Source organism: Narcine bancroftii, chromosome 9 (genome assembly GCF_036971445.1).
Source record: "Narcine bancroftii isolate sNarBan1 chromosome 9, sNarBan1.hap1, whole genome shotgun sequence".
Lineage (NCBI taxonomy): Eukaryota > Metazoa > Chordata > Chondrichthyes > Torpediniformes > Narcinidae > Narcine > Narcine bancroftii.
In genome coordinates, this window is record NC_091477.1 from 101,508,564 (window position 1) to 101,522,459 (window position 13,896).

At 40.5% G+C, this 13,896-nt stretch overlaps 1 protein-coding gene across 9 annotated transcripts in view; it reads right to left on the reverse strand.

The window, feature by feature from the left end:
* The window catches only part of dis3l2 (DIS3 like 3'-5' exoribonuclease 2), a 201,090-nt gene that overhangs the window by 16,042 nt on the left and 171,152 nt on the right, over positions 1 to 13,896 (reverse strand). For 8 of the 9 annotated variants that reach the window (XM_069897053.1, XM_069897056.1, XM_069897052.1 and 5 more), the window contains 2 exons: positions 12,887 to 13,034; positions 10,990 to 11,120 (listed from right to left, as the gene is read on the reverse strand). In XM_069897053.1, the coding sequence (XP_069753154.1) occupies positions 10,990 to 11,120; positions 12,887 to 13,034 (279 nt within the window). Of the gene's footprint in view, positions 1 to 10,989; positions 11,121 to 11,153; positions 11,425 to 12,886; positions 13,035 to 13,896 lie in introns of those variants that run through there. The other variant, XM_069897059.1, reaches the window with a different exon arrangement.

Sequence of the window (13,896 nt, forward strand, 5' to 3'; positions counted from 1 at the left end):
AGAAAAATGGTGGCAATTTATGTGTTGTTCCATTTACAGCAGACATTATATACTAAACCTTAAACAATTTTAATTATAAAAGTTCAACAAGTTGTTCCCCATTTGCAGGTCTCTTCGCACTGAACTCTGTCTTGGTAACTAGACTGTTTAACTCTGGTTCCATTCCATTTACTTTCCCAAGTGTATTTTCATTTTGCTTATACACATATTTACTTTGGAACAAATGAAATTCAGTTCAACATCAAGGCTAGCTTCTTTGAGCTTTATTCTTGGACACGAGATAAAACTGATGCTGGGCTTCTCTGATGGTTCATCAGGTAAACGTACTCTCTGAGCATTATTGAGCCACACAAGTTGTGGAACAACTCAGCCTGTAACCATGGTGTGTAGATGAATTAAATGATATCAGACTTGGCAGCAGCAGAAGCCTTTGTGCCCCTGAGCTAAAGAGAAAAAAATTGCCAGTATTCCTGCTATTGCAATTACTGGAAAATAGACATGAATATCAGATGGAAGACCTGATTGTGTTAACTCCAAGATCAAATAACCTGCTGACTAACAAAATCCACTTCATACAAATAAAAGTCATGAGGGTTCAGGCTGCTGAAGCCATGCCCCAGAACTGACAGGTTAGGTGTGGAAAATATTGAAAATGTGGATCTCTGTAAGCATCATTTAGAACAATAGCAGCTTTATTCTGATTAAGTATGTGCACAAAATAATTTCCTGCTAAAATAATTACCCTTAAGCGTGAATAATTGCTGAAAATGAAACTCATTAGTTGCTCATAAGTACAGTCTGACATTCCAAATTGGGAAGAAATCTTTTCAATTTTAGACTGTGAAAAACACTATCAATTTACTTCTCAACAATCTAGCTGTAGTTATTACTAGTAATGTCCTTCAGAAGAATCAGAAAGTGGTCTTTAGTTTTAGGAACTGATTTCCACAATTAATTCAATCAAATTTGTCAAACACTAAGTAAATTAAAGCAGTATTCAGCCATTGGTTGGGCGCATTGACACTCATTCAAAACTATATCCAGCAAAAGCCTGTTCGCCTCTTTATGTTTACATTTACAATTGCAAAACATCATTCAACAGATGACTACCTGCAAATCAACACGTTTAAACTGAATAGACTTCATATTTTACAAAATAAGCCAAGGTGTTTTTGAAAGTGAGCTGAAGATGATAAGGAGGAGTGGTGTGCCAGTGCAAAGTATCAGAAATCCAGACTTGATATAAACAAGAAAGTCTGCAGATGCTGGGGTCAGGTGCAATACATAAACACACTGGAGAAACTAAGTAGATCATGAAGCATGGTAACCAATGGTCTGCTAATATAAACTGTGGCTTACTTTATTTGGAAAGTAAGGTTTAAAAGAAAAGTCACCAAGTGTATTCATTTAAACAGAATGGTGGCATTTTATGTGTTGTTCCATTTACAGAAGACATTATATACTAAACCTTAAACAATTTTAATTATAAGGGTAACCAATGCTTTGTGCACAGCCCTTTGCCAAGTATGATCCCTTTACTTCCTATGGATGTTGCTTCACCTGCTGAGTTTCTCCATAACATTTGCATTTGCACAGAAATTCAGACTTATTGGCATAGCAACAAATCTGGAATCACTGGAAGATGCAAGGTTCAGAGCCAACCAGTGTTTTTTGTTAAGAGGTGGGTACCAGAGGTTGTGGTTAAGATCATTTCTTAAAATGCTGAGGCAGAGAATTTCTGCAAATTTGTGAGGAAGACTCCAGGATGCTGTAACTTCCTGTTACCAGGTTAGGGATGTGTCAGTGCAGGTACAGAATATTCAGAAGGGGGAAGGCTGAGGCACACATTGGCATTAATTACATAGGAAGAGAAATGATGAGGTCCTGCACAGGGAATTTGGAGAGTTAGGTTGCAGGTTGAAAATCAGGACCTCTAGTTTTGTAATCATGGGATTACTCCCTATGCCACATGATAGCAAGGATAGAGATAGAAAAAGAAGAGAGATAAATACATGGCTAAAGAAACAGCTGATGCAAGATAAAGGACTTTGGATACTTGGATCACTGGGTTCACTTCTGGGGGCAGGTAGGATCTGTACAAGGAGGATGGGTTGCATCTAAATTGAAGGAGGACTAATATCCCTACAGGGAGGTTTGCATATGCTAATTGGGAAGGTCTACACTAATCTGACAGGGAGGTGGTAAGCACTGAAGAGTCAAACTCAAATATAAACCAAGAAAGCCCAATGGGCGGAGCAGACAGAGGATGTTTGGAAAAACAGGAGGACTGGGAGGCTCATCTACATTTACTTTATTACAAAGTGCCTCACGGGTTAATCAGATGAACATGGAGCATGGATCATCGCTTAAAAGTTCATTATTATCACACTTAAGAGAAGGGCAAGATTAGAAGCTTAATGTTCGAGAGATACAGAGGTTTCAGACGTGATGGGGGTGCAAAAAAGGGTGGCCACTTACTGAAAGCAGAGAACATTATGGTGTTATTTTCAGGGTTATGGAGGGATTGCCAATTGTGGCCACGTGGGTAGAAATTGGGAATAGGGCAGAGATTGGGAATAGAGCAAAGCAATGACTTTGTTAGGTTTATACTACAGGCTTCCCAAAATTCAATGGGAATTAAAGAACCAAATACGAAAGCAAATCACAAAAAAAGTGCGAGAGCAATTGGGTTACAGTAGAAATGGATTTAAACTTTCCTAATATTGACTAGAATGGTTTCAGCACAAGGAGCTTAGATGGAGCGGAATATTTGAAGTGCAGAGTTTCATGAGACAATATGTAGATCGTACCATTGGAGATTGGGCCGGATGCAACTTTATCTCAAAATTAGACTGAGTGCTAATGTTTGTGGGATGAACACTTTGGGAATAGTGACCACAATTTCCAGGTAGTTATGGTAAAGGATACGATTGGTCCTCAAGTTACTTACCTAAACTCAGGTGATAGTGATTTCAATAATGTAATAGAGGACCTGGTGAAAGTAGTTTGGGAGCAGATGTTTCTGGGTAAAACAACATTTAATAAATGGGAGTCTTTAAAAGAGAGTAAGTAAAATTTAAGGGGCATCATGTTCTAGAATAAGAGCAAGGCAAAGAATGCAATATTAGGGAATTTTGGATGACAAGGAATATTGAAGTTTTGATCAGGAAAATAAACACACAGCAGGTTTAACAATTGGAATGGAGTGTGTCTCTTGAAGAATATCGAGAATTTAAGAAAGAGAAAATGACCAAAAAATATCCTTGGCAAGTAAGAGTGAGGAGAATCCAAAACATTCTCTCTCAGGTGCAGTTCTTCAGGGAAAGACTGGGTTCCCTTTGGGACCAAGGGAGCAATCTACATGGGGACCCATGGGATATGGATGAAGTTCTAAATGAGCACTTCTCATCTGTATTCACCAAGGATAATGACGTGGAACATACTGAGTCCAGAAATGGCGCATTGATTGCTTGGAGCATTTCAGTGCTAAGAAGGGTGAAGTGTCAGATGTCAAGAAATGCATGCACTAAAATATCATAAAGATCGGATGCTATGAGATGCAAAGGAAGAGATTGCTGGCACTGTAATAGAGATTTTTGAATCTTTATTAACCACAGATGAGGTATCAGAAGACTGGAGGACAGCTTATGTTGTTCCTTTATTTAAAAGGGGCAGGAGGGACATGCCAACTAACTACAATGGTACAGAAACTATTGACAGAAAAGTCTAAAGGTTATTAATGATTTAGGAAAGATTTTTAATTTAGACATCAGCAACGGGCCCTTTTCAGCCCATGAGCCCATGCCGCCCAATAAGACCCAATTAACCTCTAACCATGTACATTTTTGAACAGTGGGAGGAAAATCATGTAGAATGTACAAACTCCTTACAAACAGTGCTGGCATGGTAACAAAGAAGATTGATGAAGGCAAGACAGTAGACATCATCTAAATGAACTTCATTAAGACATTTGACAGGATCCCACATAGTGAGCATCAAGAAGGTTAAAGCACATGAGATCCAAGGTTTATTGAATCAAAAATGGACTTGGTAATAGGAAGCAGATGATAGAAGGATACTTGCTTATTGAAATTCTGCAAATAGCAGGGTCCCAGTGATCAAAACAGTGATCTTTATTGGTTGTGGCTACACTAGTTTATAGATTAAATGTTGAGCTGGACAGACATTGGCAGATAGAAGTCAATTCTAACAAGTTTGAAGATTTCAGGAAATCAAATAGGAGTAGGATATGTAAAATAAATGATGGGACACTAAGGAATGTGATGAATAAAGGGACCTTGGTATTCAATTCCATTGTTTTACGAAAGTGACAACATTGGCAAACGGGACTGGGAAAAAGGCTGAAGGCAATCTTGCTTTCATCAGTTAGGGCATTAAGTATAAAAGTTGAGACATTTTTTGTTGCAACTTGATAAAACACTGGTTAGAATATATTTGAAGAATTGCGTGCACTTCTGGTCATTACAAAAGGAAAGGTGGACAAACAATGGAGGGACTCAGCAGGTCAGACAGCATCTTTAGAGAAAAACAGAGAGCCAAAATTTCACGTCAGGACTCTTTTTTAAGGATGTAGGATGTGTTGGGGAGACTCATCAAGTGTTTCCTGGACTTGACGACTTCAGCTATGGTGAGAGACTGAATAGATTGGGCTTGTTTTTGGTGCAGAGGTAAATAAAATCACGAGGCATCGGTTAGCTAAATGGTCAGAATTTTTTCACCAGTGCTGGATGAATGTGAGAATTAGTAGATTTAAGGGGAATATGAAGGAAAAGTTTCTTTTACACAGAGAGGGCAGCACAGTTAGTGCAGTGGTTAGTGCTATGCTGTTATAGCACCAGCAGCTGAGGTTCAAGTCCAGTGCTGTCTGTAAGGACATTCTCCCCATGTTTACCTGGGTTTTCTCCAGGTGCTTTGGTTTCCTTCCACCCTCAAAAAGATACTGTGGCCGTAACTCAATTGGGTGCAATTTGGCAGCACGGGCTCATAGGGTGTAAGGGCCTGTGCTGTGCTGTATGACTACATTAAATTAAATTACATTCAATCTTTAATGCACCAGAAGTGATGGTTGAATTAGATACATTCACTACTTTTAAGAGACTCTAGAATATGAAGTGAAAGTTTGCAGCCACTATGATTGCAGTAAAAGCACACAGAAATACCGAAGGGACAAACAATGCGGTTTCCTGTCTACCACCAACAACTTGGCCCTCACTCGCATATCCTCTATAACCCATACATCTGCCTTGGCCCCTCCACCCTCATGCGCAACAAGGATAGGATTCCCCTCATTCTCACCTTCCAATCCATCAGCCTCCACATCCAACATATCCTCCTCCGCTATTTCCTATATCTACTATGTGAATCCCACCACCAGACATATATTCCCCTCTTCGCCTTCTGAAGGGATCTCTCTCTCCGTGACTCTTTTGTCCACTCCTCCCTCCCAACCAATTGTCCCCTTGGCACCTACCCCAGTGACCGCAGGAGATGCTCCACTTGCTCCCACAACTCGCTCCCTAACCACCATTCAGTCATTCCAAGTAAAGCAACATTTCACATGTTAATCTGCAGTGGTCATCTACTGCATCTGGTACTCCCTTTGTGGTTTCCTCTACATCGGAGAGTCTGGGCACAGACTGGAAGATCGCTTTGTTGAGCACCTTGGCTCCATCCGCTGCAATAGCGTGGATCTCCCAGTGGCCACCCATTTCAATTCCTTTCCTGACATTTCTGTCCATGGTGTGACAGGCCCATAGGACCCCAAAATCCAGCAGCAATAGAAATTCACCAAGACAAATGGTTACTTAAACAAAAGTTACTTTTAATTTTCTTTAAACATAAAAATAGGATTTATTGCTATTAACTTAACTTAACCCCCTTCTAATTCTAAGCACAAGTGTATGTAATGAGTGTAGAAGTTCAGAAAGTTCTTTGATTCACAGTCCAATCTTACTTTTCACTCCTCCAAGTTCACTGGTTGCAGGCAATTCTTACACAGAATTTAACATTTATGAATCTTCACCAGGCTTTGATGCTTGAGAGGTAAATGGTTTCCACTCAGGAAGATTCTTGTCGGTTTTCAGAGAGAGACATTGCTTGTTGGACATACACAAACTGATTCCTTCCGATCAGCCACTTCAGTGTCTTGCTGAAGAAATCTGCCCCATCAGGGTTTTCCAGATGATAACCTCTTTCCTCTAGGTCACCAACCATCTCCTCTTGTATAGACCACAATGGTTCCAAACAGGCTGAACTTAGAAGTCACAACCTGACTTCAAAATGGGGTTTTCAAACAAGCTTCCAAAAGTCACTGCTGAAAACCAGCCATCTCTCTTTCTCCCTCCCTGTGTCACACTCAGAAAAACCTGTTTGACTCTCTCTGCTCGCAAAACCACACGACCTTCCTAAAACAGCAAACTGCCTTCGGACAGATTGTGACACTGGAGCCAGTCTTCTGAGTCCATTCATTTGTTGCTTTCCAAAATAATAATCCATTACTCCACAGGATGTCCAATTAACAACGACTTGTGAAGTCCTTCAGCAAAGTAGTTTCCATTGTCTTACATCCGGTACCGCACGGATGGCAATCTCTTCAATCTGAGGCGCCTGCAAGCTCACACCAAGACACAAGAGCAACTTGTCCGTGAACTACTCTTTGCAGACGATGCCGCTTTAGTTGCCCATTTAGAGCCAGCTCTTCAGCTCTTGACGTTCTGTTTTGCGGAAACTGCCAAAATGTTTGGCCTGGAAGTCAGCCTGAAGAAAACTGAGGTCCTCCATCAGCCAGCTACCCACCATGACTACCAGCCCCCCCACATCTCCATCGGGCACACAAAACTCAAAATGGTCAACCAGTTTACCTATCTCGGCTGCACCATTTCATCGGATGCAAGGATCGACAACGAGATAGACAACAGACTCGCCAAGGCAAATAGCGCCTTTGGAAGACTACACAAAAGTGTCTGGAAAAACAACCAACTGAAAAACCTCACAAAGATTAGCTTATACAGAGCCGTTGTCATACCCACACTCCTGTTCAGCTCCGAATCATGGGTCCTCTACCGGCATCACCTATGGCTCCTAGAACGCTTCCACCAGCGTTGTCTCCGCTCCATCCTCAACATTCATTGGAGCAACTTCATCACCAACATCGAAGTACTCGAGATGGCAGAGGCCGACAGCATCGAATCCACACTGCTGAAGATCCAACTGTGCAGGGTAGGTCACGTCTCCAGAATGGAGGACCATCACCTTCCCAAGATCGTGTTATATGCTGAGCTCTCCACTGGCCACCGAGACGGAGGTGCACCAAAGAAGAGGTACAAGGACTGCCTAAAGAAATCTCTTGGTGCCTGCCACATTGACCACCGCCAGTGGGCTGATATCGCCTCAAACCGTGCATCTTGGCGCCTCAGAGTTCAGTGGGCAGCAACCTCCTTTGAAGAAGACTGCAGAGCCCACCTCACTGACAAAAGACAAGGGAGGAAAAACCCAACACCCAACCCCAACCAACCAATTTTCCCTTGCAACCGTGTCTGCCTGTTCCATATCGGACTTGTCAGCCACAAACGAGCCTGCAGCTGACGTGGACATTACCCCTCCATAAATCTTCGTCCGCGAAGCGAAGACAAAAGGCACTGGGAGCCTGGACTGTCTGGCTGGAGCAGAGCTCTGGCATTTTTAATGAGATCTGTGTTATGAAGTGTTTGTATCTTTTGTAACCAAACTAATCCCCCCCCCCCACTCAATTTATCTCTTTTAAAACATATAAAATATACAATACATACAATATAAAACATACAATCTAAAATATAACATAATCTGTCACAATAGTCTCAAGTACTATCAAACTGAGACCACCCATAAATTGGAGGAACAACACTTCATCTCCTGTCTGGGCAACCTCCAACCGGATGGTATTAACATCAAATACTCCAGTTTCCATTAAATCCCCTCCCCCTCTTCTCCCTGTCGCCTTTCCCCCAGTGTGTACTCTCTCTCTCTCTCTCCCCCTTTTCCCTCTGTCCCCATTGACAGAGCCAAAATCAATTCTCACCACTCCTCTTATAATATTCAATCAACACTTTTTGTTGGTCTGGAGTCATCCCCCTGCCAGAATTTGGTAGGAATAGAATAGGTGGAAGAGGTTGAATAGAATAAGACTGCAAGTCTCCAGTACAAGCCATTTAACCTAAACTCCTTGTGCATTCGCTCCCTCCACAACCTGTTACATGACCTAGATCTGCTCCAAAATATTCGGTTGGCTGAGAAATTCAACAACCTGTTCCAAATGATTGAAAATTCTGTTGGTTTTATATAAGCACCAAAATCAAAGCAATAAAATAGTTTCAATGTGTTTTCTGCAGCTAACTTGCTTTCCGATTCAATGAACTGTGCACAAATAACAAGAACTTGAATTCATTTTAACAACTGTAAACATTCATTTATTGAAGGAGCAATTTAGCCTAAGGGCTGGTGAGATTTTGAGTAAGTATAGAAAACATGGTGCAGGAGATATTTTGCTCTAGAGTAGAAGGAACTGCACATGTAATGAAGGCAGCTCAGAACATAATGCAAACTTCCTTCCCCTCCTCGGACTCCATCTACATCTCCCATTGCTTCAGAAAAGCAGCCAACATTTTGAAGGATCCATCACATCCCAGATACACTCTTTTCTCCCCTCTCCTATTACTGATCCAGAGTGTGAAATCGCAGACCTACAGGTTTAAAGACTGTTTCTTCCCAGCAACCTGGATGAACCCCACAACAAGGTGATGGGGTTGTTGTTGGTACAAAAGATAATTTTTCATTGTAACTCTATACACTGTAATTCTGGTCTTGCTCCTCTACTTAATAAGGCTTTATATATGTTGAAGTTAACCTGTTAGTTCACAGAAGAACCTTTCTCACAGTACTAAGTGTAATATGACAAATGACCTGAAACTAAATAAACTTTGAGCTTAAGGTCTAGTCAGCAGAAGCTGCAGCCATCAATATTGGAGTAAGGAACATTGGAGAAGTCCAGAGACAAGAATTTGAGGGATATAACTGTTTTGAAGGTTTTTTCAGATTAAGAGGAATTAGAAATCAGTAGAGTCAAGTGACCTGATGCAGGGTCTCGACCAGAAATGGTGACCACCCTTCTGCCTTCACAGATGCTGCTTGACCTGCCGATTTTATGCTCCAGCTTGTTTTTCTGCCATAGAGTTGAGGAGCTGTGAGGCAGTACAACAATTTGAAGGCGAATATGAACATCTTAATTCTGAAGCATTGTTGGAAAAGGAATTAATGTGTACTTGCAAGTACTGGTGAATGGGAGAGGATACCACCAGCAATTAGATTTATGAAACAATAAAAACAATCAACAGATATTGGTTAATAAAGCACTGATGGGTTTAACCACAATGTTCAATTGAATCTACTTCCTATAGAGAATTTCATCACTCTCTAATGTCAAATGTGGCCCTCTTCTCCTTCTGCTATACCTTTACTGCAGTTGGTATCCTTTCTCCACTCATCCACTGTTCAAGGTTGGCATTGTGCTTTGGCTCTCACCCACAGTGCAGTTTCTGCCTTTCCCTTTCTATTTCCAGTCGAACTGTTTGTAGTTCCTGCCATCTTTTCTCCAAACCCACTTCCCATTAATTTCTCCTATTCAGTCCCTCTTCAGCAACAGGGTCTGGTTACTAATAGCATTACCTCTGGCGACAGTATTCTCAATTTACTCTCATCTGCAGTGTGCAGCAGCTATAACCTCAATGACCAGCAGCCACTCTTTGGCAGGGTCTACATTACAAGAAAAGACTAGAGACACAAGAATCTCGAGATGCTGGAAACAATGAAAATCTGGAGGGTCTCGGTATGTCAGGCACCAGAAGACTAGCTTTCAGTCATTTTGTTTGCAAATCCAGTAAAACCCCTGGTATCCAGCAGCCATGGGGATTAGTAGATGCTAGATAAGTATTTTCCAGTTGCTTGCAATTTACACTTACAAGGTAGAGGTAAAGGTAAAGGTTCCAATATTCTCATGTAATATTACATTTAGTATGTAACATACATGAAATTCTTTAACTTTTGTCTACTGTAAGGCAGACAGAGATTCGCCACTTTGTCACAGAAACATACAGCACCTGCTGTTCCTAAGCAAGATCTCCTCCAAGTACTGACCAGGGCTGAGCCTGCTTAGCTTCCGAGATCAAACAATCTCAGGCGTATCCAGGCTACTGTGCTTCATCTCTAGGCTTCAATGCCTAACTAATACATCTGCATTAAGAATAAACAGTTTAAAAGACAAAATGACTATACTGTACTTACATCGAACAAACATTGAATAAATTTTACTTTATTTTCAGTCACATTTTTTTCTTTGAAAACTTTTAACCATTGCTGCATCTGCAGATTCCTCCCCTTCTACGGAGCTGCCCGAAAGATGAACAATAACATTATAGGTAATTAACCCCCCTCCCCCCCCACTCCTCCACCAAGGTTACAGATAAAACCTCTGACCGGAAGCGGGGATAAGGAGACACTTTAAGAGAGTAACCCCAATGGCAAACAAAATCAATCAACTCTTCATCCTGGGCGACACCATTGCTGTTTCACACAACTTTATTCAAACAGCTGCTAGAAGCCGAGCATGACCAAGGCCCTCTGCTGGCTGAATAGTTGCTCCCAAATTCACCAAAGGTTTCCACGTTACTTCAAAGAACAATTACTTTTACAATTGTGAACGTTTGTATTTTTTACCTATTATTTTATTCTTATTTATTTTAATTTTTAAAATTTATTTTTGATTTTTTTGCCATTGCTTAAGGCTGGCAGTTGCTTGAATTCCAGATACCAGGGGTTTTACTGTATAATGCTGCCATAAAACTCTAAATTTCATAACTTGTTCATGACAATAAATCCTGATTCTGACAATAGCCAAACATCCAGGGAAATCAAATCAATAATTCTTCGCATCCTTACCTTCACAAAAACTGAGAAAAAAATGTCTGTGCTCAGCTCTTGCACTTTTTTCGAAGCACTTTTTTTCTCATTGCAATGATCTGCTTGTTTCTGAATTTCACTTCGATCAAGACCAATCTGTTGGCCAGAACCTAAAAAAAAACATCTTAGCTGATATTAAAGTAAACTATTGACCAATAATTATAATTTCAAATGCTTCGACTGTAGTTCCATTATTTGGTTTCCTCTTGTTTATAAAAATGGCTAATTATTCCATTGGCTAATTTTGAAGTGCAATTTGTAAAGTTACTGCACACAGGGTTATATCACCAAAATCATCTCTGTGAGATATGTAGAAGCAGAGATCCCAGATGGACCTGCTATAGCTAAACTCGCTTCAGAGAGGCAGAAACTTGCTCTTGAGAGGATGCTATCCACCGTAACAGATGTTGGTAGCTAAAGAAACAAACAGAGATCATGAAAAAGAGCATTGTAATTACTTAGAAATTAACACCATAGCAACAGGACTAATCAATCAGTATGTGCACCACAATAAAACTAAGCCATCATTTGGCTGCGGCACCGACAAGCCCCCTGTCAAACCCCCGTGGCCACGTCTGATCTCCTTGTGAATTGTCTTAGTTCCTTTTGCCAGTAAGTAGTCTGTATGATCACCTTTTTAATCGTTTATAATAATGACTTTACCTAAATGTCAGGGCCATGACAGAGACACTTGATGATGATGCCAGCACTGGGAGTGCAGTCAGTGGTCAGGAAGGAAGCTCATGGCTCCAGGAGGATATCCATGGAGTGGTTGGAGGGGTATAAAAGTAGCAGATAGTCATTACAGGAGACAGGAATTTTGGACCTGAAGGAGCTGGGGAGTTTTAAATGAGGTTAGAAAACATGAGAGCTTGGGACATCATTGCTCTGAGTGATCTCTCATTCTGAAGATGATGTCTATCACACAATTATTTATGGGTCCTGTGATTATTCAGGCACCTGATACTAAAAATATAAACCTAACTACAGAAGGTGCATATATTTCTTGGAGGTCAGGTGCCTGTTCACAAGGTTCATTTGTTTTCCCTCATTTCATTTTTCTGTTCTTCTTGAAGCACGTCACTGACTGATTTGGTGCCTTTGAGGATAATTGATACCTTGCTCCTTGCAATTTGAGAGGCACCTTTCCCTTTGAAACACCTACAATATCCCCATAGCCATCATGCGATTGCTGACTTGGAGTGAAGTCTTGGCTTGTTAGAGGAGCTCAAAATCTGGTGTCTACACACAATGTCTCCTTAAGCATATTTGTTGTGGGAAGATCACAGCTCCAAAGCTGACGATAATGACCTTGCAAAAGGGATAAACTTTGCATTTGAACAGCAGGATCTTAAGGAGGCATTGCAGTTGGAATTCTTCATGCCGGGAGGCTGAACTGGAAGGACCTTTTTCTCTTTGCAGAAAATTCAATTATTTATCGGACTCAGACTTAAGTGAATTGGTGGAAGGACTAGAGGAGACAGAAGAAAAAGAATATCATCAAGATTAGTGGGAGTCTGGAATTCATTATCTGAAGGGTACACACGGCAGAAACCCACATCACATTAAAGAATACTTGAAGAAGTATGGCATAAAGTTATAAAGGAAGAGCAGATAGCTCCAAATTTGACTTGCATGAATAAACAGCCCAAGGAGCCTTATTCCTTCCATATATTTCTGCATTCAGAATGCATGAACCACAGAATGGATGCTACATTTTAGTGCCTCGATGAAAGATGAAAATCCAAAAATCCGTGTTGATTAAATACAAACGTCACAGATCTCTTTTCGAAATTGGTACATGGTGATGCATGAGCAAGCAGGGGCAAACATACACATTCACAAACTTGATTGAATCAAAAATTGTACAACTCACCAATTGATGCAGCAAGTAGTCGGTGTACAAGAATATCAGCATAACGGCGGATGGGAGAAGTGAAGTGAGTGTAGAAAGGCACATTGAGTGCATAATGGTGAAATGATGCTTCATCATGAAGGACTCCAGTGCAGAAGTACTGTGCCATCTGGAATGAGGTTAAACACACTTGTATTGAAAGATGACAGACTGTTTATAGATGGGATTTGTAATCTGATTTGCAATTCTATCACAGTAAAACCCCTGGTATCTAGCATGAGGATTAGGAGATGCCAGATAAGTGTATTTTCCAGTTGCTTGAGACTTACATTTACAAGGCCTAACTAAAACACCTGCATTAAGAATAAACAGTTTAACAGGCAAAAGACAAAAATACAATATAGTATTTGTACTGAACAAACTCGCTTGCATGAATATATAAACCTTAAAGCATTTTATTTTATTTTCAGTCACAATCTATGAAACTGTCACTACATCTGCAGATTCCACCCCTCCATGGAACTGCCCGAAATATGAATAATAACATTATAGATAATTAACTTCCCTCAAGCTTACAGATAAAACCTCTAAACAGGACAACTCTTACAAAGCAGGGATAAGGAGACACTTTAAGAGTCACCCCAACTGCAAATGGCATCAACCATCTTCATCTGGGCAATGCCACTGCTGCTTCAAACAACTTTATTCAAACAGCTGCTATGAGCAAAGCACGACCAAGGCACTTCATTGGCTGAATATTTGCTCCCTTCTTCACCAGAGATCTGTGTGTTACTTCAGAGAATATATACTTTCACAATTTTAAACATATTTTTTACCTATAATTTTGTTCTTATTTATTTTTATTTAAAAATTTATTTTCCTTGATTTTTTTTTGCCGGTTACTTGAGGCTGCTGATTGCTTGAATCCTGGATTCCATAATTCCATTTTGTCAACCAAAATCAGAAAAGCTCATAAAGATGCAAACTGAATATTTGACAATTTGAAATGTAGTTGAATCAGATTCAAAATA